Source organism: Tetrao urogallus (genome assembly GCF_951394365.1).
Source record: "Tetrao urogallus genome assembly, chromosome: 11".
In the NCBI taxonomy this organism is placed as follows: Eukaryota; Metazoa; Chordata; class Aves; order Galliformes; family Phasianidae; genus Tetrao; species Tetrao urogallus.
The window spans coordinates 2,906,743-2,930,997 of NC_136824.1; the positions used below are offsets into that span (position 1 = coordinate 2,906,743).

Here is a 24,255-nt window from a genome sequence, read left to right on the forward strand (position 1 = left end):
TGAAGCTAATATCATTGCAATGTCAAGATGTTTCTTTTGAGGAGCGCTAGTTTAGAGTCCCTGTCTGTACACATAATGCAAAGGCAGGTATCTAAGTAATGAGCACTGAACTAAAACCAGTCTATGCCAATTAATTCACTGCAGCTCTGAGGCTCAGCAGACAGCTGTCCAGGAGATACACCCCAGCTTATCTGGATCTAAAGTGTTAAAACCTTAATGTCAAGACTAACATGTGTCTAACCCACACAGAAAAGAAGGTGCTCCAGAACTCCCTTAGAGCACAGTGTGGTCAAACACTAATTCCAAAATAAGCACGTTCGTCCTTACTTAGTAAGGGTTTATAAATCAGCTTTTGTTTTACTCTCTGACATGTGTGAGGGAGAACAAAGCAGATGATAAACTTAAATCCTTAAATGTAGCAATAACGCCTACAGTGCAATGGAAAATTAATTCCAAAAGCTATGCAAAATTCATGCAGAGCGTTTAAAAGCAGACCAAAAGGAATCTGTAATATCACATATCTATGTGCTGAGCTACTGCTTGATAAATAGATGCCCTGGAGTCCACCAGTGACTTCTTACCTCAATGTTCAGCAACCAGAACTGTAAGTTTGCCACAGCTTCTTCCCCCAGTGCCAAGTTCCATACAACTATGTACAATGCTTTGTCTGTGAAGAAACACTGATTGACTGTAGACATGCTCGCTGGGCCTCCGATATCCCAGACATTGAACTCCACTGAATCAACCTACTTAGACAAAGAGAAGTGTTCAAATCAAACGGTTGCAGTAAATCACAGCGAGATAATAGCCGAAGCATAAACCTACGTCTGCATAATGTATGACACAAGGAAGGTTTCAATGTCCTAATTGTGCCTCCAGGAAAGAAAAATCAACAAGCAATTGTTAAGCATGGCTTCCATTTCCCCACAGGAAATAAAGACTAATTACTTGCTGCTAAAATAATAGAGGTGCCCTTGATGCTGGTAAATCTCCAGTTAAGGCCGTGGATTCTCCAGTACAAACAAGGATTTCATTCTGAGCCCTCCACTTTGCTGCATCTTGAATAGAAACGGCTTCATCCTTGTCTGTGCCACACTCGACAGCACTGCTGGAGCTAGTTATCTGCCACTGATACAGGGAGCAGGAAACCCTTACTGAAATCACACTGTGGAGCTCAGCCCCAACTGAGTCACACCGAGGAAAGGTGCCTGGGAGGTGGGGAACTTCTCAAGCCTTGCATAAAGACATCCTGCACTCCCCTGTCAGTGTGCCACACCACAGAAGAGCCAGAATTACAGCTCAGTGTAATTCACTCACTGACTTCAGGGCAACGTGTGAATGGCAGTCTCTTCAGTTCAGCATCCATTCCACAGTGTAGGCCCACAACAGCACTGAGAGCAGCATAGCTCTCTGCTTGAATGGCATTCGGGCTCCAACCTGCAGTAGGATCTATCTATATGTCTTTGAGGCTCTGTCCCTAAATCATTTAGCTCTGGTGAGGCAAGGAGCCAGTAGCTGTGCAGGGAACCCTTCTCCAGCCACCATCCTTTGATGACATCACATAAGATGTCATCAGAGTGAGGTCTGTTCATCGATCCAGGTCCAAGTACTGTCTGATCCCACACACCGATCTTGCCCCAGAAGATTTCAGAAAGAAGTCAAGCATCTCAGCATGGCTCCAATCTCCTAGCATAGTCCCAGTCTGAAGTCTCCCAGTAACAGTTGGAAGAATTTCCATATTGTTTAAACCAAACCCTAACTAGCACCAGGGCTGCCTTGTTCATCCAGGAGACCTTGAGCTGTGGGTGCTTGTATGGAAAGACAGACTCAGAGGTAGGGACAATAGCCTGTTCAGCAACTTGGATCCCACTCCGGGTTTCCTGCACTGTCTAGGTTTTTGTTTTATTCATTTGCTCTTCAACACAAAATGCACAGCTCTTCTCCCACCAAAGTCTTCTCCTTAAAGAGCTGGGCTGTGCTTGCTCTTTTTCTTTCTGTCTCTGGCTTGGCACTCTTCTGTATAATAGCTGAACTCAGCAGGCTCCTCTACCCCTTCCAAAACAGCCTGGTGGCCATGGCTCTCATATGAAAAGTGAGAGCCATGTGTTTGCACATCCTCAGCTCTGTCAATAGCCCAGGACCAATTCTGCATGCTCTAATCCCTATATGGCGGCAGAAAGGACCACCTACAAACCTCTCAAATACTTGAATTATTTCAGTGCTGTACAAATTAGCTCAGTATGGATTGACCTACCCTCCGGATGAGCTGTCTGAGAATTGGATGTTTAAGGTATGCCTTAAATATCTCCTGGCATCACAACCAGAGCTTAGGCATCCTACCCTCCACCCATCTTTCACATTTACAATAGTTCTGTCATCAAGGGGGTCAAGCCTTAAGTACAATGACCTGTTTTGTGGTCCCATATGAATGAACAATCTGCTTTAGAGAATCTGATTTAAAATATTCTCTTAAAGTGTCCAAAAGCCACCCAAGATGGGAAACCCAAAATTCAGGCAGTCTACAAACGGCTCTCACTCTTTAGGACAAAAAGTCAAGGTTGAATTCTCAGGAAAACAGAACTATCCTCTAACATCAACTGGAAATGGAACAGAGGGATTGTGACAACTCTAAAATGTCACTTGCAAGGTGTGCTTCACAGGCAAAGGGAAACTGCTTCTGTTGGACCCTTTCAGCCCCAACGCTCCCCGTGGGGCACAAACAGCCCATTAGGGTTAATAAATATCTTCAACTGCTCTTCACCTTTGCCTTGTGTCCCACTGGCTTGGGTAGCTCCCACTTTGTTGTACGTATGGTGGCATCACTGTGCATCATCTGTGGGACTTTTCCTGTCTGGAGGATCTCTATCAGAGTTGACTTTCCCTGCCGTGGAGGACCAATGACGATCATCTTCATCAGCTTACACTTCTCTGCTTTGCGCAGCTGTGCTCGTAGGTACGCCAGCACTGTTTTGGGACCTACAATGAGGGGGGAAGAAGACAGGCTTTATCTGTGGTTTGCAGTTACAGATGCACATATGTAGAAGCTGGACTGCACAAAACCCACTGCTGCAGACGTATCAGCTGAATTAATATTTTCCTTGAAGTTTCTCTTTGGGCTGAGACAACCCAGAGAATAAACAAAGAAACCTCCAGTGGACAAACCTGAGACAGAGAGCCCAAAAAAGGTCACTGCTCTGAGACTCCACAATGGAGCACTGTAAGAAGAAACAAACACCGTGGCTCATATGCTTCAGAAGCTCAAAGGAAACATAAAATACTAATTTAGTATTGGAAAATACTGTTTTCCCTTCTACTTTTATGTTTCTACTTAAAATTAGATTTAGTCTTGTGCTAGAGAGAAGGGATAATTCCTAATAACTTTATTCCCGCAGGATTTTCTTGTTACAACACACAAAAAAGAAGACAGTATTGTAAATGATTCAAAAACCTAGCAGCTTACAATAAAGTTACTGCAATGTGACTGCGACGGCTGATCCTAAATGCTTCAGTCTTTAGAAAGAGTGTCTATACACCCTAAACCATAGGCATTCAGGAAGCAAGCCATGGAGTTCACCCAGCACGCACACTGCAAATGAAGTGCTGCATTTGTAAGTCATCACTTCCACATGCAATCTACCTTAAATGGTGCCGTAACACAGCACTACCAAACTTGTCAGCGTGTGCAGGAGTTTCACCCTATGCAATTGCAGTTGACTTCGAGAAGGATTGGGGCTCACAATGTTCCTGTTCAAGACCGTTGCAAAGAAGCTACTTTCACTGTAAGTTCAGTCAGTGTAATAAAGCACTCACAGGATCAGACTTACCCTCCTTTCTGATCTCTGCAGGAACATTGCTGATACTCAGTTCCTCGATATCCAGCTGCCAGAGATTAGCCAGCTGTCCAAGTTCTGGAGGAAGCTCTCGGATACCAGGGTTACTGTACAAAAACAAATACATCTACCAACAACCAGGCTTTGTGTCTAAGTAGCTTCTCTCATGGACTCTCACATTACACTATTCTCTCCTCGTAGAAATCTTCCATTAACATTTTAATAAGACCATTCAGCACTTTAATAGTAATTTCCATCCTAAAAGTGATGCATAACCTCAGTGTATCCTCTGGGGCAGACAAGTGTAATCATTTTCACTGGACAGTTGAGAAAATACAGGCAAAAATTATGAATTATTGACTCAAACGCTATAGAAGCAGACAGCAAAAAGCCAGAATTAAGTAGAGGCACACTAGATTCCCAGGCCTGTGTTCAAAGCATTAGATCATCTCCCCTCATTCATAAGGCTGGCCTCCTCCTTATCTAAAGCAAATGATGGGCACGGCTCGAACAAGGAGTCCACTATTTGCAGCTTTGTGACTTCAAAGGCGCTGGACATCAGGGGTGGGGCTTCAGAGAAGATTGGTCACTAAAACAACATGGAAAGAACACTGCCTAGCTTTCCCAGAACGTGGACTTACTTTCCCAAATAGAGTTCTGTTAAACCTTTCAGAAGGCAAACGGACTGCGGGATGGACTCCAGCTGATTGTCGTTGAGATAAAGGACTTCCAGAGAATCGCTCAGAAATGCTGGGAACTCCACAAAAGGACCTGAAACAAGACAGGAAACAAACTGCACCTTTAAAACACAACAAGAACCGAGGCTCTGTACCAAGAGCCTTCACCTTCACTCTGTGGGCAGGACATGAGATCATGTTCCTTGGCAGGAATCACCACAAAGCAACAGCAGAAAAGCCAAGAGCCTTCAACACGGACCAAACATCCACGCTCACATCCCAGTGTTTTAAAGTCATAAAGATGCACATGCTGAAGGTGACGATCTCCAGGCCTATCATGACGACGGTACTTCGGAGCACATGTGGCATTTTGTTTCTCATTGCTGGTAGCACCTTGCAAACTGTCCCAACTCCAGCCTACCAGCTTGCAGTGAAACAGCATGCCAAAGGCACGAGTGGCTCTCAGTGTGCTTTTTTCGTGTTGAAAAAGGAAACAAAATTGGTCTGAATTTACGGTCAGGCCTTCATGTTGCAAAACGGAGCAGTAGTGGTAAATCATGTCAGAACAGCAGAGGTGAAAACCCAAATTGCAACTGACAGACCGCTAACCTAAAGCATTGCTTGCATTTGTCTCTCTGTTCTGCAAGGTCTCATAGAATTTCTGCCTTCCTATATGTCTGAGCAAAAAGCAGCTTATTTTGAGAGCAATCCAAGCAATAACAGTGACATTGCATGGCTGACTTGCTGTTGCTGGGGAGGATCAGACAAAGGAAAATTCAGTTGGTTCCAAAGAGCATCATTTTGCTCCACAAATTACTCCAGGGAGAGCGGCATGAAAAGCTGCCATGAATTGTATTGCTGTCTTAAGACTGTCACATATATCTACCAAGAAGCATCCTGAAGTCAAAGAAAATCAGGCCACACAGGAACATGCAGATTTTGAGCCTCTGATTAGGGAAGTACAAGCAGCACCATCTGCTGCCTCCAGAGCCTATAAAAGCAGCTCTGAGACCTGATGTACATCCTTCCTCTGGGATGGACACAGTTGTACTTCCACCAAGATCTTCCCTTACCAAGAAGGCACGATGAGGAACTGGAGCTCGATTCAACAAAAAAAAAAAAAGAAAGAAAGAAAGAAAGAAAGAAAGAAGGAAAGAAAATGGCAGAGGTTTTCACAGGAGAAACTTCCCAGTTCTCTTTTTAACAGCGTTCCAGGCCTGAGCTATGATCAGGAAGAGGTGAGAGACAGTCCCACTGTCTGCAGGCATCTGTTCTATACATGTCAGGACGGCTCGGTGTGGGCAGGGTGTCACAGCCTGCCTTTGAGTTTCAACAAATAATAATTCATCTTGGGGATTATTTTAGGAGAACAGCAGGGTTATTCACGGATTCCATTTACTTCATTTCTGGCTCATCACTGGACTTAAACTTTTCATTGTTCCTCTCCAGCACACACCTAGGCACAGATTTAGTCCCTCCTGGACACGTAGCAGCAAGCACCCAAAATAGCTGCAATACTCAATTCACCAAAGAGTCCAAGGTGAAAAGGACTCTACTATACTGGAAGCAGGCTCAAGGTGTTTATGAATTGCAATTATTTATTCATGAGTTATTTATGACTTCTCTGGCTTGAGCTCAAATTTTCTTTTAAAGAACTTTAGAAAAATTAAAACAAATCCCATCTTGAAAATATATTTTTGGAGGAGTAAATGCCACCAATGCCATGTGCGTGCGCAAGAAGTTATTCTGAGATTTATCAATCTGGTATAGTGAGCATCCATAAATTACTTTCTTTAAATAATCTTGAGTAAATAGCTTTGTTAGTAAAAATCATGTAAAAACCTGCCCTCCACCTCGCTGGGAGATTTCTGTGAGCAGCTGATGTATTCCAGCTTCTGTTTTCTCTTGATGTTCCTTAAATTCTTGGCCACATCCTGTAGTCTCACCAAGCTATACTTGGCAAAGGAACAGAGAGAAAAAGATGAGCTGGCTTTGCTCTGTCTCTGTGGCTACTCAACGTAGCACCAGCCAGGTAGGCTACGCCAAGCCCTGCTGCAACCTGCAGCAATCTCAGGCAGCTCTGGGTTGCACCAGGCCATTATCAAGGATTTTCAGATGGTACCAATGCAGAGTCCAGCCCTTCCTGCCTTACGTAGAAGAACTATGCTGGGTTTGCAACACACAGAAATTCCCATTAGGGCAGCAGTTCCTTTTGTAGCTGGTTTTAGCTCTGCCCGCTGCTCCTGCCTTTATCTCCCCTTGGGAAATGCTGTGGCACTTGACAGGGGAGGTCTGACGTCTATCTTCAGACTCCACAGATCAGCACAACTCACTCAGCTGTACAATTTCCCTTACTATAACCTAGTGCACTCGCCAGATTTACCTGTTCACATTGATGCAGATGCACATTTTTGGAGGGAACTCACTAGGAAAGCATTCTCAAAGATGTTTTAGAACCAGCTATTCTCCAGGCAGTCGAGAGTGCTCTCCAAGTGATTTAAAATAAAACAAACAAACAAAAAGAAACAGAGATGAATCCCACAGTGAGCAGGAAGCCATAAAAATATCCTCAAATACTCCTTTGTTCTCTCTGAGATTTCATGTGCACTAACACAGGACATCTCTGCTCTGCCACAAACCTCAGGTGCAAATCATGGAGACAGGGCAAAATATGCATTTACACAATCAACAACTGAGACGATACTAAGAGTAATAACATTAATTATGGGTTAATTTCCCTTCAGTACACCAGCCTAGTACTCCAGCTGTAAAGAGTAATCATCATGAAAAGAATAAAAGCTCCACGAAAGGAACAGGTTTCACCTTTTCTTTTCATCTTTGCTGATGGTATCAACCAGCTGCATCCCTTTAGGAACATTTTATCTAAGCACATTTCCTCTTTCTTTAAATGCCATTGCACGTAAAGTTGCAGCTGAATTTGCACTTATTTCCCCCAGTCAAACTCTACAGATTCCTGCTGTTTCACAGTCCCCCTCAGCCCATGCTCAGCATTTGCTCTGCCATGCCCTTACCTGCCTCTGGGCCTCCACGCACCCTGCTCCTCGTTGTGAAAAAGGGAATCCGCTTGGTTTTATATCCCTCGTCATTCCTGTGAGCAAAACAGAATGGCAACACGTAGAAAACTGAGCTTGGATGTGGCAGGTATCAACTGTGCTGGAGCTCTGCGCCCAGGAGAGGCGAGAGGAGAGCTGGGCTCCACTCGAGGCTGTGGGATGCCCAGTGCAGCTCTTACAGGTTCCCGTCTGGTTTTGATAGGATTGAAACCCACTGCGCAATCACAGAGCTTGACTCCACCAACACTTGTCCAGGCTCTATGATTTTCTTCTGGCAAATGAACAGAGCTCTGCAAGGCAGTGCTTTCAGCTCCCAGGGTGAGAGCACTTGACCTGCAGCTTTATGGGTGTCAAGGTTAAGTAGCCTGTCAAACAGCAAATTGAACAAGCTTCACGAGGAGCCTTAGACAACTGACCTGCTGCCACTCCCTGCTCTCAGCAGAGAGTTCCTGACAAGGCAACCCAACAACGTGACTCTGGAAGGACACAGAGACACTCACAGAATGATAACGTCCTTCTAGCAGTGGGCACAGCAACTCGTGAGAACTCCAGAAAACTTGCTGGGCAGTCTCCCAGATGAGAAGATTAAAGTACGACACGGTTAAGTGCAGTTCTGGAGAAGACTGGGGACTCTTAAGTCTCTGTGCTAAACATCCCTGCTGTAACTGCTAAACAGAAGAATATCACCTTTATATTGGATGACCTTATTAACATCACTACTCTCTATAAACTTGCAGCTGGTTACACTTCCATGTGAAAAACAAAGATTTTTCATCTTTTCCAAAACAACACTCCCACGCTAACTGCCTGCCACAGTCCAGCCAGATGGTTCATGATTAAAATACACTCCCCACAAACTGGAATTTGCAGTGATGAACCATACATAGGGTTAAAGAAATTTTTTGCATGCTCTGAAATTAAACTGCCATTATCAGCAATCTATCCGTTTAATAAATGATATAGCATGCTAAGTGCCCAAAGAAGCAGTAACTGATAATTCATCACTGTCACAGACACACAATGTACTTAGAGACATGGTATGCAGATATCAATGCCTTCTATGCAGGTAATTAATTCACTACTGACACCCTTTGCATTACAAGAAGGATCAGCTTTGCTGTTATTTCTTTAGCTTTTGTTTTCTTAGATATTTTTAGAGCAACCAACACTTACTTCCCAAGCTGGTTTTTTGAAAGATCCAGTGATTTAAGCTGCTTGCAATTCCACTTATCTTGCGAAGGTAACGTGGTTAAGTGATTTCCCAGCAACTTCAGGGACACCAAAGCCTAAAAAAATTAGCTTGCAGTTAGAAGACAAAGTATCCCAAACACCCAGAGTTTTGTCAGCATGACTTTTAAAAACTGAAACACAACGTACACCTTTTTCCATCAGAACACCCTGTCCAGCATGCCTAGCATGCAAAGGAAATTACTGTCTCCAGTAAGTTTATCTTTTGTGCAAAGCAATGCCAACGTTAGTTTTGGGAGATTATTAGTCTACTTGCTGACAGATTCAATTGGAAACAAACCATTTATGAGAGCATTTATTCTTAGTAAGGAAATCATTACAAATGGAAAAGAACAGTATGATCTATATATATAGTAGGCCACGTAAGGACATGTGTGTGGAAGCTCATGTCAGAGTGGGCTTGTATCTATCGTACAAGGTGAAAAATGTGAACTACTTCACACAAGGAAAGTCTGTAAGTGCTTTGTTAGCATATATATACACACAGAATTTCCCACCAGGTTTATTCTAGAAGGGCTTCCGTGAAAATGGAGATAAGCAGACTAAATTATCTCATGCCCTAACTACAGCAGTGTTAATGAATTATACCCAATGGAAATCTTGTTTTACTAGCAGAGCCTTAGGCTTCAAGTGTGTCAAATATTTCATATGCTCCACACAATATAAAAGGTTTACGACCCTTTCCATTAAGGAAGATGAAGAGTGTCTCACCAAGCCAGTCTCTTGGCCATCCTCAAATGGAAAAAGAGGAGGCATCCATGTGACATAAAGATGGACACCCAGCAGCCCTGCGGTGGCAACTGCCATGCAACGTGCTCCCTCTAGTGACACGAGAGGGGCAGCACTGGGCCGTGCTGGGACCTGGGGAAGGCAAAGCGAAACAGAAAACTGCAAATATGCCGAGGGAACCAGCAGGGGAAGGAGCTGGTGACCCGTGCACAAAAACCCTCACTGTCCTCGTGTCCTGACAGCCAATGCTTTCATCACCAGCTAGCTTTCTGCTGGCTCAAGCCTCCAACTGGAAGGAAGGCTCAGTCCTGCCTTGGCACCCTGTATAGAGCTCTCTCCAAGGGTCAGCAGGGGGCTGCTCCATGACAAAGCTTCAGACTTCTCTCCTGAAATATCCCTGAGCAGGGGCTGAAGGAAAGGGAGGCCATGCGGTGCAGAGTTAGCACAGACTTTGTTCTGCACGGCTTAGTTGCAGTGCTTCGTTCTCAGCCAGCTGTGTCCATGCTATACATCTCCCACAAACACTGACAAAAGCTGCTCTCCATGAGACCTAAAACTCTGGTGAGACTTTATGCAATATTTATGTGATTCTCCATAAGGGGAAGATGGTTACTTCTAACTAGCTATGACTCTTTGTGACTGTAACTCTGGAGATGGACAGTCCTTGTTTTGCAATTGCCTCTTCTCTCTCATCTCTAACTTCTTCATTTTTGCTGCCATTCAAGAAGGGAATGAGCGCTTCTAGAAATGAGCTTCCTTCCAACCTGCTGCCACAGCACGCAAAGAGGCCTCCGCTATCAGAGACAAGGAACTGCAGCATCCAGATCAGGCTGCCTCAGCCAGCTCATGACATGGAGAAGCTGACCAGCGTCTTACCTGAACAATTCCAGCCAGGGAGAGAAGCTAACCAGGCTTGAAACTAAGTTTCCACTTACTGGAATTATTTTAAGGCATAAAGAAGAGTTTTGGAGACAACAGCCCATAGGATTCATTCAACTTCAGGAGAAATACCAATAGAAAACAAATGGTTACCAGAAGGGAAGCACAAATCTGCAAAGATCATTAAAAACAACTGAGGGAGCAAATGATCCTCAGCACTCTTCCGGGCAAAAGCAAGAGATACCTTTGCAGCAGACTGCCAAGGTCCAAATTGGACATGAATACAAACCATCACTTCTGCATCACTCCCACTGAGGCCAGCAGTGCAAGCGCTGCTAAACTTCTGCACCAATAATAACCTGTTCCTGTCTACATGACCTTGAGATCCACAGGCTAGAAGGGAACCCTGGAGGAAACCCCCAAGTTCTGCTTTGATTCAAGTTAAAACTCTGCAAAGCCACAAATTCTGAAGAATTCTGAAGTAACACTGGGAGCTCTGATGGGAAGAACTGCTTTATTTGCACAAGACCAAAGGTAAGAGATGCCAACCAGCTTCGCCAAGGGCATTCAAACATGCAGTTTTCACAGGTGGGAAGGAATGATACTTACTTCAAGCTGAAAGAGCCCTGGTGGAACTTCTCTCAGTGAATTCTCAGAAAAATCCACTTCTCTGAGGTGATTTTTCCAGAAAACAGTGAATGTGTCAGGTAGGGATTCCAGCAAGTTTCTGGATGCTTTGCAGCATTTCTGGAAAGCAAAACACCCAAACAGTAGTAATTATCTCTTAAAAAAAAAAAAAAAAAAGAAGAAGGTCAGCTGTCAATTACACATTAATTCCAGATGATTTCTTCAGGTATTCTGATCTAAGTAAATGACTGTGCATGTAGGCATGTATTATTTGCTGAGGAGATGCAGTTACATAACTGATGATCAAATTCTTTGTTCGGCAAGAAAATACTTCAAAAGTTGTTTTGAAAGTAACACCCATTGGCTTTTCAATCATAAACTCTTAACTAAAGCATGCTGTTCTGCCATCAATAGGGTCTTGTCATTACGTTTTCCCATAATAATAAGGATAAAAGCATCAGTGATCTGCAGACATAGACTCCACATTTTATCCATTGGTTCTGGCGAAGTTAACTTTGGACAAAGGCTGATCGTTCAACAAAAACAATCCTAAAAGCACTTTAGCTCATATGAACTACAAAGAAAATTAATCTAAGACATTTTTCTAGCAGACTTCCAGCAATGTCATCAATGTTTACAGAAAGAGGCAGAACCTCAGAAAGACCTGCCCCGAAACTTATAAACCAAATCTTGCAGGGGCACTCCTGCAGAAACAGGACACCCCTTTAGCCTAAAACATCTGACAGCTTCATAAGCATCACTATATATATACATACACATTTGCACCATTTCAACAGCCTTTACAGCCTCTGACTCTGACAAAGCAGTGTGACTTACCAAGGGGCAGGCCCAGGGGTCTGGAAACACTTTCAGCTGATTTCGGGAAACATTCAGTATGTTTAGGGACTTGAAGCAGTATAGAAAAACCGTTGGAAGTTCCACCAACCTGTTGTCAGAGACGTCAAACTCCTGCAGCTTCCTTAAGCCAATCCAATTAGTTGCTGGAAAACACAAAGCGTTGCAGACTTTGTAAGCATGACAGCATTCTGACCCAGCAAGATACGTTCTGACTTGCTAGATAAGAGCCAGAAGATATGGTGAGTGATTAAAAATAAACAGGCCTTGGGAGATGTTAAGCATCTGTAGCCAATACTGGCTTTTAGTTGTAATAACAGCAGTTTGGGGTTCTCCTCCCCAGATCAGGCCTTGAAACATAAGTGCAGCTAGGGACTGTACGTACTGTTTTCCTCGTCAAATAACTTCTCCATATAGTTTTTGGCAGCGTTGAGCTTTTTAAGGTTTTTAAGATGTAGGAATCCTGAAGGGAGAGTAGAAAGCTTGTTGCTGGATACATCGACCTCAAGTAGCCTGTGATTACAGAAGACACTCAGTCAGTCATCAGTAAAATGCTAGCAAGACTCCTGTTGCCGTAGGCATCTATTTTATCAGGACAACTTTAGGTCTGGATGAAAGTAGCTGGAGTGCATTCTCTCAGAGCAAAGCAAAAACCTCTATTTAGAAAATTAACCCTATCAGGGAAACAACAGCAGTTTGGATAACTGATGTAAGACATCAAATATCCATCTGGGTCAGCTCAGGGCTGAGATTCTCCTCACAGAGGAATGGTGCTCACCAAAACTGGGCAGGAGCAGAAGCAGCATGAGACAGTGAGGAAAAAGGTCTGAAACTCCCTACAATTGTCCTGACAACTAACTGCTTGATCCTGAGAATGGAAAAGGGCAAATCTTCAGTTCAACTTCACAACAGGCAGAAAAACAACCGAGAAACTCCTGTATCTGCTTTTCTTAGAGGCAGTTCTCACACCAGCAAACAATCTTGCACCTGCTCTCCGTAAGGGCTCGGTTTGCTGTGGGCTTCCAGCACACACCTTGTACATATAATCTCATCGGATGACTGTACGCTGGGTAACTCTGCCAGCTGATTGTCAGCCAGGCTGAGCTTCCTCAGGTTCATCAGGCCCCATGGGACCACGGATGGAAGGGAGACGAGGCAGTTGGCAGACAGATCCAGCTCTGTTATCTGACAGGAGATATCAATCAGCCAGTCCAGATCCACCCAGGGCAGTTTGAGGTTTGACCAGTTCACGCACAAAGCCTGCACATGTCAAGAAAAGAGAAAAACACATCAGTAAAGTCTTGCTTGCTCTCAGTCTGTTACACCACTCGGAATCTGGCGGATCACAGCACAGGCTGTAAACATTTTGCTCACTTTCCAATCTGCTTCTAGGAATTAAACTGACTCAGAGATGAAGTCATGCCTGGACATCAGCAGCCTGCACTATACAGTCGCTCAATGACTTCACTCCAGAGACCACAATCGAGCACATGCAGGGGTCCTGGGCCACACACTGCCTATGGTGTGCCCCACAAAGGAGGGCTGCCATGGCCTGAAACCACCCAGAGCTCCACAGGCAGATTCTCAGGCGCTGCTCCTCCATTGTAAACTTCCAGCAAACAGCAGCCCAGAACAAGTGGGGCATGGTAGGGTTTTGCAAAGGAGCATCTGGGACAAGCAAACGTCCTACTGTGAGGCATTTCTCAACAACAGAAGTTTGTTGAATGTTATTTAGCAAGGTACTTTACTAAGAGGTATAATTTTGGCAGTTGCCTCCTTTCTAGGTAACATTATGCTGCTTCTGACAGTTAGATGAGGAAGCTGTTTTATCCTCTTATGGAAATAAAAAACAGAAGTTGTTGTGAAAGGCAAAGCTATTTACTTCAGTCTCCAGCTCAGACAGGAGAAAACATGAACACATAATAGTCATCAATGTCAGGAAACAAATCAAGCCTTCATTTACAAAGTCTTTCCACTGCCTTCCAGGAAGATCTACACTTCAAACGACTCACTTTCACACTATTGTTCTCAAAATGTTTTTGTAAACTCAGTGTTTTTGGCATCTCTCTCCAATATGGAAGCCTCGATGAAGCAATTGTTAATTCACCACCAGGAGGCAGCAAGGACCCGACAGCAAGTTTAATTTGCTTTCAGATTCCAGTATTTAACTCTTAAGCTTTTTTAACCCTAAATTTTGAGTGAAAAGGAATACATTTGGGAAAGGGAGAAGGAAAGGGAAACAAAAGTGTACTACAGATGCTTTCTTGCCACTCAAAATTCCAGGTAATGGAAGCTGCATGGTTTAATGTCTAAGGAAGATGGAATAAAAAGTTGTACTTTTTAGAAATAAAAAATAATTATGTTACTATATTACTAAGACATAATGCTTCTCAAAGGTTCACAGTGAAACCTCAGGATGGCCCAGCAGATACGAATGGAAATACTGTGCTGATGGCATCACTGGGGAAACCAAGGTGGAGAACAAGCTGTTTACCTAAAGCTACATTCACCACCATGCTGCAAGGCATCCATATCAAACAGACCAAGCCAGCTATCATGAGAAATCAACTCCACCAGGGTTAATGTGTGAATCTCTTACATCAAAACCCAACGCACTCTGCTCTGCTGTTAGATTTTCCACATCTGTATGTTTAACGGCTTCCTGCTTACAAAACCTTGCTTAAAATTTCGTTTGCGATTTTCCCTCAGCTGTAAAAGCCCAGGAGTGAGTAAGCTGACATCCCTAGACAGCAACCACGTGTGATTTATGCTGTAAAGGGAGCCATTTCTAGCTACCCCATGCTTCAGGAGGGATGCAGGGATGTGGGGCAAGTGCTAACAGGCTGGAGTATTTTTCTGGCATGAGGAAACCTTACTGAAAAGAGCACATTTATGGTCATTTTGACTCATTTTTCCTTGTGCTTTGAATTACCCCAAGAATTGAAAACAGCAGCCAGCCCCTGAATCCAGGTGATGCAGAAAGCAGTTCTACACTACGAAGCCCCGAGTGCTGCCTGTCCAACCACTTGGGAGCGTGCTCAAAGCACCTGTAGTTCTTCTGTTTTTCATTGTAGAGAATTCTCAGCTGGTTGAGCTCCCAGCTGAGGTCACCAGAAACAGACTTACTCCAGCTAGAAGGAAGGTGTAAGAGATCCAGGTACTGAAAGCAGAATACAAGCAGTTTGCTCAGGGATGTGAGAGATGCTTTAATGGGGGATTTGCTACTTTTAACAACTGACCTCGGCTGACAGAGCAGACTCCATCCTGCTCTGCTCCTTCCAGGAATGCAGACTGTTTTTGTCAAAAGCTATGCTGAGATCCAGCCAAGATGGAGGCGGGATAAACCACAATGAGTACGGGAAAATCCAAGCTTTTAGGCAGCGGTTCCAGACATCTCTGTGGTCTTGAAAACAACAGCTAGCAAGTAAGGGACTTCCCATTTACCCACACCATGGTCAAGACACAGAGATTGGAACGGAGTTTTAACCGCTGACAGCACTGAGGGCTGTAGGAACGTGGATTCATCTCACTTTCTCTATCAGAACCATCACTTATGTTCTGGGATCACCAGCAGATGACCATGGATATATCCATGACCGGAGCATCGAAGCCCCTGAACTATTCACATATTTATCTATACACGAAAAAGAAAATGCAGAATTGCAGCCAAAAGTCTGGGTGAATATTCCACCCAGCTGCCAACCCCAACTGCCACATTTCTCCTTTCTTCCCAAACTGCTCCCAACAGAGCTACAATAAAGAATTTTAAAAAAAAAAAAAAAAAAAAAAAAAAAGAACTGTTTGTGTTTATCCCCTTTCTCAGTTCCTGCCCTGTTTCAAGAGGATGCTCCCTACATAGGCCCACATTCTTATTTTAGCACAAAAAAGAACTTGTCCTTGAGCAGAGCAACCAATGCAGTAACATGAAGATACACAGCTTGCTTTCAGCAGGTGCAAACAGGACCAGGAGGCCACTTCTCTGATATTAATCTCTATTTTGCATTCGGATTACATGTATCATTTACTTCAAAAATGCAGTCCTGGCTTCAGGGCATCTAATGTGATAGAAGGATAACTGCAGAATTCAGATAGCGACTCCTAAAACCACAGATAAGATCATGAAATTCAACACCAACCATGGGGTTGGTGTCCGTGTCTCTGCAAACCAGCCAAGCCCCTTCATCTTACTTAGGAGCAGAACACCAAACCTTTGTCTGAATCCAGATGTCTGGTGAGAAATATTATGGATCCACTTGGCTCTGCATTTACTAGGGTGAAAATGTAATTATGTGAAAGCCTGGCGGCAATGCCATGAAGAGAGGGGATTTCCACCCCAACTCAACCACCACCACTAGCTTCCAGATGCCAAAGGGCTGCAGTGCTGAACCTGCAGAGTCCAGGAATCAGCTCAGCTCTCCTCGTTTTGGTTGGTGAGCTCCATGTCCAAAGCAGACAGGGACACTGTTTGACTCCTGGACATAGTCAGCAAGGCCAAAAAAAAAAAAATCTTTCTCCTGCCAAGGTCATAACTTCTCAATTTGAGTATTGAAAACTGAATGGAAATCTTCTCCTGCAGTGATGTCAGGGGATGCAGTGGATGGGAAATTGTGCAGAAGCAAGAAACCCCACTGCTTTTGGGCAAACAGTGAACTCCAAATTAAAAAAAAAAAAACAAAAACAAAACCCAAAAAGCTTACTTCAATTTAGGGCTGCTTGGTGAGGTGATTAGAAAAGGCTGTTGTGCATTTCTCCCAACTGACATCATGTGCACCGCCAGAATCACACTCTTGCTGCAGGCAGGATATCCAGAGGGTGGTGATCTAATTCCTGCATCAATAATGCTGTTGTGAACCTCGAGTGGAACTGCTGCAGATTTCTTTATTGATGGTAACTGAGATTAGTCAGGCAGCGGATCAAGAAATCAGAGGTTCACACACACACACACACACACACACACACAGCGCTTCTATGCCAAAAATCCTGGCAAAGCACTCCCTTGGGGAAATGCAGCAGCTTAAGCTCTTTTCCAGTCTGTAATGGAAAAGCAAAAAAATCGACCATTGCACACACTGGAAAGTTAAATATCCCCATGCTTACAACACACACACATCAAAGTCTGGAATCTGCACAGAGCTGTTTTACTGCAGGGGGAATTTTCAGACTTTGCTACCTGTTCCTGTAAAAACGGAGCACTTCCCCTGTTTAGAATCATAGGATGGCCTGGGTTGAAAAGGACCACAATGATCATCTAATTCCAACCCCCATGCTATGGGTTGCCAAACAGCAGATCAGGCTGCCCAGAGCCACATCCAGCCTGGCCCTGAATGCCTCCAGGGATGGGGCATCCACAGCCTCCTTGGGCAGCCTGTTCCAGTGTGTTTAGAAAGGCTTGGTATGGGGTTAAAAATACAACAGGGGAAAAGAAAAAAAAAAAGTTGAAAAACGAGACGTCCTCTTGCCTCAGGAAAGGCAGCGATGTACAGTGTACAAGAGCAGCCTGGAAGGCTCCCCAGCCACATTTTACGCATAGTTGGTAGCATACACTACTGCAAAACCAACTGCAGGTCAACTGTGCAGTGCTTTCCCTCAGAGATAGCACAGATAGGATGAGCTCTTTTGAGCCCAGTGCTCAGCCTGCCCTGTCCCAGAGGAGGCTGCTGCCATCCAGCTGGCTGTCAGGCACAGCACTGTCTCTGCATGATCCTTGTGCTTCCTCCCGCTGCAGAACGCATCACGGCACTCACTTGGAAAGACTGACATTTATGAGCTCTATCGGTTTGCAATTGCCACTGAAGTCTGACTTCAAAAAACCATAAAGGTATGTGACTGTCACCTCCCAGAGAGCTGAGCTCCGCAGGCAAACTAGGACAAATCTTCCTGAATTTGGGCCAGTTTGAAAAAACCAATTCAAAGAGAAAAGCCTGAATCTGCAACATACTGCAAATAAACAGCCTCTAGAAGAGGTCTAAAAGAGGTCAAATTTCTGAGTGCCTGTTTCTTTTATGTTTTGTTTTTTTTTTAATTCTTTCTTCCTTTTAAACCAAGATCTTCTAGCAATTAGCTGATGTTTCAAGACTTCTTTGCTCAGGGTGTGACAAGAGCAAGGCTGAGTCATTTTTTACAGCAGCAAAGTTAAATATTGCCAGCAAGTTCACATGGAAAACAGATCTCTCCCCTATGATTCAAACATTTATTCTGAAGTTTATTCAAACTGAATTATCTCATTAGGATAGTAGGATTCTGTTTTCCTTCTAAACAGGCATGCAGTCTCATCAACTGTCCAGAAACATCCTGGATTTAGCTTCCTTTTGTCTATCTGTCATTAAAACATAGAATGACATAGGAAGGGCCCTAAATCTCATGACTGAACCCAAAGAAGTCAAGGTCACATATGTGGACTGTAGTCCCTACCATTTACGTTGCTGTCTGGGATCCTGCAAGACGGCATTGGCAGGAAAACAGAGAACAGAAAAGCTTGGAATGCTACGAGAATCTCTGCTTAGTTTTACTTGACACCAAAGCGGAATCAACACCCCACAACCCCACTAGTTGAGCAAGCAGATGCTCCAATGGCCGTGGGATTGATGCAGTCAGAACCTCAATCCCCAAATTTCCCTCAGCTCGGAGCTCTGATGCTCCTATTCAACTACAGTTCATCTGTACATTGAAGAGGAAAATGGAAGATGCCTGATAACTAAACTGTGGGATAACGGTACAAACAAAATGCTACAAACAGCATGTGCAGTTTCTGCACTTCTCATTTCTTTACTTTCTTTTCTTTCATTACTTCTCATTTCTGAGTGAAAAAGACTTGAATAATACAAGATTAAGAGAATGAAGAATACAGCCTTATTATGCAAAGATACAGAATAGTCATGAAATGTAATGAAATCCTGCACAGAAACAATGCCACCCATCCATAGATCTCACAGCACCATTACTGTACGTTAATCCTTCCAACAGCTATGATGCAAGAAATTTGAAATTCCCACATTTTATAGTGGAAGAAACAGATGCAAATATGTTTCCCAAACAGTCAAAATGTTATCAGTGACTAAGCAGTCAAAAGATCTTGTCAACCTAAAATGGCTTTGATTACTTTTTCTCAGCCTCCATGTCCCATCACAAACCCATTTTGTGGGGTTAAGCGTGATCTGATCAAACATGACACTCACGATGCTGCTCCAGAAAGCTGAGGTGCCCTCAGTGAGTGACAGTAAAGGCTACCAGTTATCTTTTACTGATGAAGATTTGTGGTTGGGAGGAACATACAGTCAACAGATGTAAGCTTGCTCTACCTATGCTCTAGCCAACCCAAAGTCACACGAGTCTGTCTGTATGTGCTGCATCTGAGCTGAGACCCAGGGCAAGAGAAGGTGTGCTAAAACTCCTGGCAGCACAGAACTCACAAGCAGGAGCTCATAACCACAGAAGCCTAATGAATGATTTACCTGGGATCACAGAGAAGCCTACAGCAGTGCTTATTGCCCTGTGAGGCTTGGAGCAAAGGTCAATGATTCCTTTTCACAGCAGAAACCTGGCTTCATTGTTAAAATAGCCAAGTGCAAGGTGCCACACAGCACCTTGGTGTGGCCTAATGGTTTAACCTTCCAGCCCAGCCCTGACACAACAGCCACCTTCACAGCGTGTGCTCTAAATGGGTGGCAAACCACAAGGCTTTCAGCTGAGAAGAACCACCACCAGCCACATGGTGCACAAACATCAATTATTAACATGGGGCTCCTTTGAAAGAACATCTCTTCAGATAGATAAATGGCTACTTACTGTTTTTGCTGGAGCACTACCTGGTAGCGGGCTGGTCTCGATGAAGTACTTCCTCAGAAGGTGCTTGCTGGATTCAGGGCTGTCCATCAGGATGTAGGAACAAAAGAAAGCCCCGTTCCTCAGTAAGAACACAGCCACATCTTCATTCCCTTTGGAGAAAAGGCAGATTGTCTGTTCTCTGTTTCTCAAGCAAACGAATCAACAAGGAGCTGAACAAAATCCTGGGAAATAACCACTTCTGAAAAAAAACCATGGGGGTGTGAAAAAGGGAACTGAATATATGGGCTATTTCCTCCACTAATAAGATTCAGTTTTGTCAAACTGAGGCACCAAAGGCACTATAGAAACATCGGCCCAAGCTCCATTTCTTTTCTCCTCTCTTTCCCCCCCATCTTGTTAAATTACACACACAGTTGTGCTTTGAAGTGTAAATTATGCATCCTAAAATCAAGCCTATGTGCCATGGTATCTGTATCACTTTTGCTTTTGCTTGAAAGTTTTCTATTTTTGGAGGGTCGTTTCCCCAGGAGTTTAAAATTAATGAGGAAAGTTCAGTCTCTCAGCATTTGCAGTAATCTCACTAAGAAAGGGCCTGACTTCAGTTTGGCTAAGTCAAACGGTTCAGAGCCAATTCTGTTTTAATTTATCTTGCTGGAAATCCAGAACAATCCCAGACGAGCCAGCCCACACTAATAGTGTTCCCAGGTTGGAACGACTCAGCCTATTCCTTGAAAGACTTTGCAGAGGAGGGACAAAGCTTTGAGGCACGCAAATACATACCTGCCTTTATAGCAGCATACAGAGGCAGCCGTATAAGAACTGGAAACTCATTCCTCCTGACTGCACAGCTCTCGGGGTCAGCACTGTATGCACGAATCAGGAGTTTCACTATGTCCAAATGTCCCTGCTGGCAGGCGATGGCCAGCATCCAGTTCAGGAGCTGTTGGCAAGTATTGGGACCTACCAAGAATATAAGGCAATGACTCGGTTGATGCCATTGGCCTGTAATGTGCCAGACTCATCCATAATCAGTGGTTGTGAAAAGGCCTGATGCTCTGGGGTTGGCAACTCCACCACTTTCCTGGGCAGCCCATTCCAACACAGGATGTGCTGCCAGCTGTGCAACCCAGGCTGTTACCCACCAGGCAGCCGTGCTGCACTCACTCCCAGCACTGCTGTGCCCGCACGATCAGCAGAGTAGTACAGTGCTGTTTCCTGAAAATCCCCTAATTTCTCTTTGAGTTCTGGGACATCATCCAGCTGCAAGAGCTGATGGGAACGAACTGCCTAAATGACAGCTTTGCAGACATGAAGTGTTTTTATTCATGTATTCTTCTCCCACGGATAAAGTTCTCTTAAAACACAGCAGAGATCAGATCCCTCCATGATTGCATCCCACGACTGAGTTCCCTCATCTTTCAAGGGATGGGATAAAAATACTCATCTGCTCAAAGCTACAGCAAACAGACACCAAGTATAAGGGAGAGGCAACCCAATAGTCTCACCACGCAGGGAATCCAGCAGTTCTTTCACAACATCCTTATGTCCAAAATAGGTGGCCACCACAGCTGCGTTGTCATCATTAGGTTCAGTTGGTAACACCACTAGCGCTTCCTTCAGTAAATACCTCACTGCCTGTAGATCTCCATATGCTGCTGCAATACCTAAAAGCTGACACTGGTAAAGAAAACACAGCAAAACAAACTCTCTTATTTTATTTTGCATCTCTGTGAAGGGAGCAAGCAGAGAAAGACAGCATTTCTAGAGCTATCTATTTCTTTGTGCTCGTGCAATTGCATACATACTGTCACTATGGTTAAATGAGAACATCATAAACACCAGTAGTCACTGTAATTGTTATTGCTGTGTTAAGTAATTAGATCAATTAGCTGGTTTTGCTTGTTGTTTTTTTTTTCTGCATGACTTCAGTGCAAAAGCAAAGTGTGCTTACTGAATGTAGGACTGGGTTCCATGCTAAAGCAGCTTGCAATGCTTGGAAGGGCTCTGCCTGCTCTCTACCAGCATCCTGACAGCACGAGGTACAGTACATCCCTTGAAGATCAAGGTTATACACGCGCCCGAAAAGCAGGGCACATTAGCTGCAGGGCAGTGCTGTTTTCAGGTGGTAACACAGTCTCTGAATCAGAGCTGGCTTGCATTTGGAGAGCAGGCAGAAAAGCCCAGGACTCTCTGCACCTGACAAAGCCAACGCACCCCCACACACCCAACCAACTAGCAGTGTGGTGTGCAATACTGACCTCAGCTCTACCATTTGCTTCAATGTGGATAGGGATTCTCCCCTGTGGTTCCAGTCCTTGATGCTATTTCTACATATGCTCTCCCTTGAGGTTCGTCTCATCTTTCTGATCAGTGCTTTCAAGGCCAAGAAGGCTTGACAAAGAGCAACCCTACCTTTTCCACCTGCAGTGCAGTCTCCTCACACGACAACCTAATCAACTCCTGGGCTTTAGCGGCGTCTCCAGCTTTGTAAGCAGCCTGAATGCTTTCTGTCACAGGTGTCTGAGTTATGGAGACTTCGCCAACCGTGGACTGTTTGCCCCCCATGCCCACAGTTCCTATAGCAAAAATAGAAGAGAAGCATCGTGAAGAAGTCCCCAACCATTATGCCTGTACAGCTGCAACACCGATGCATTCTGACAATACAAAAAGTGAGGAGTTATCTTCAGTGGAATATTTCCCACATGCCATTTTTTAAAAAGAGGGAAAAAAAAGTTGACACTAACTTTTTTGGTATAGGAAAGTGATTGTATGCCACAGTACTTTCCAGAAGGGACATGAAACTGAAAGGGATGGTGAGTTCCCCAGTTGCTCCCAGAGGTGGTTTCCAAAGGAAGGTGAGAGCTCACACACAGACAGGGATGCTCCACTGCAGCCCACACACTCAGCCCTCTGGTACAGGAACATGAGAAGGAAAGAGCTTACAGAGTAGAACCCCACTGCACTCCTCCAGCACTTCCCTCCAGAGATTTATACAGCTACAGTGAAAGGAAAGACACTGAAAAAATCTTACTCTGGGAAAACAGAGCAAAAGATTACACAAGATGCCCTGTGCTACCTTGGTCAGTCTTGGCAAGTCTCTTAGGCTAGACTTGTTCTTTTTTTCAATGCTGCTAGGAGCCAAAATAGTTCTTACAAGTCAAAGATTAAAAGCTTCAAACCATTAGAGGAGATGATTGCAGTGGCTAACAGAGCCAGCCATGAAAATACCATCCCCCACTCCAACCATGAGGATGGGGAAAGCTGCACATTTCAGCAAGAAAGCCACCAAGTTAACAGCAAGATGTTCAGGTCCACTCCTGATTCTGGCAATGATCTTATAGGCTCAGCTTCCCCTGTCCTCACTCACATGCTGAGGCTGCAGACCCTTTGGGGTCGTGATGTTTCTTCCCCATGGATCCTCTCAGTGCCCGTCACAGGGGCCTGGAGAGGAGATGTCAACTTGACTGCAGTGAGAAGCACAAATAAATACATGCAGGACAGAGAATGGAATCAATTTTCACTTGAAAAGAGACTATTTCACATTCCTTTTCTTCCCTACTAAATTGTCGCTTATTTACAATTGGTTAAACCAAGCCCACAGATTTCCTTGAGTTAACAGGGGTGCACATGCAGGGGCTAGTTTAATGCAGTCTGGAAAAAGAAGTAAATTCAGACCAACACATAACTGTCAGTAAATACTTTTGAATAATGCAGTCTGAAATCACCAATACCTTCTGAGTAACAGCTCTCATCAATTATTTAAACAGAGCTCAGATCACCCAGACATCGGAGACAGCTCCAGAGATTCATGCCATTAAGATGTGCTCACATCAATAACCTTGCTCAGATGATGCAGGACATGTGAAGGACAGATGGACGTTGTTTACGTTTTAATTTTCTTTTTCAAAAGACAACAAAGTAGGAAATGAAAAGTAGAAGAGTGGTGAGGTGCTGGAACAGGCTGCCCACAGAGGCTGTGGATGCCCCATCCGTGGAGGTGTTCAAGGCCAGATTGGATGGGGCCCTGGGCAGCCTGGTCTGGTATTAAATGGGGCGGTTGGTTGCCCTGCATGTGGCAGGGGGGTTGGAGATTCATGATCCTTGAGGTCCCTTCCAACCTTGGCCATTCTGTGATTCTGTGAAATGCAAACGATTCCTATGCAGGTAACTGTTTAAAGGGGATTAAAAAAAAGAACTTGAAAGCAAAAGTGTTCTCCAACCCAACAATTCAGAAATGGTCTAAGCAAAGATGCAAGCAAACACGAAGTGATTTTGAGACACAGCCTCAGTGCACTCAGCAGCCTGTGATGAAATCCTGAGCCTGGAGAGAAGAGCTGGAATTCCCCTTGGAGGAAAGAATGCCTTACATCAGAGATCCAAAACAGCTGGAGAGCTGAGCAGGAAGTGCAGCAGAGCTGGTAGAGCTCAACAATTTTAAGCTAGTTCCTAAAGGTAAATGCTGAAAAGAGGGACTGGTTCTATTTCCTTTTGGCCTTAAACCTGATTTTGGAGTCTATCACTCAAGAGTCACGCCTGGAACCAATCCCAAGC

General features: G+C 44.3%; 1 protein-coding gene across 1 annotated transcript in view; it reads right to left on the reverse strand.

Moving 5' to 3' along the window:
- Positions 1-24,255, reverse strand: part of LRRK1 (leucine rich repeat kinase 1) — a gene marked incomplete at both ends in the record, with an annotated part of 64,520 nt that overhangs the window by 26,627 nt on the left and 13,638 nt on the right. Inside the window, 14 exons of the mRNA XM_079540745.1 lie at positions 582-746; positions 2,762-2,976; positions 3,825-3,937; positions 4,472-4,601; positions 7,540-7,616; positions 8,755-8,867; positions 11,047-11,184; positions 11,902-12,065; positions 12,305-12,432; positions 12,953-13,179; positions 19,705-19,853; positions 20,485-20,664; positions 21,210-21,381; positions 22,117-22,280. Coding sequence (XP_079396871.1) covers positions 582-746; positions 2,762-2,976; positions 3,825-3,937; positions 4,472-4,601; positions 7,540-7,616; positions 8,755-8,867; positions 11,047-11,184; positions 11,902-12,065; positions 12,305-12,432; positions 12,953-13,179; positions 19,705-19,853; positions 20,485-20,664; positions 21,210-21,381; positions 22,117-22,280 — 2,135 coding nt within the window. The remainder of the gene's footprint in view (positions 1-581; positions 747-2,761; positions 2,977-3,824; positions 3,938-4,471; positions 4,602-7,539; positions 7,617-8,754; positions 8,868-11,046; positions 11,185-11,901; positions 12,066-12,304; positions 12,433-12,952; positions 13,180-19,704; positions 19,854-20,484; positions 20,665-21,209; positions 21,382-22,116; positions 22,281-24,255) is intronic.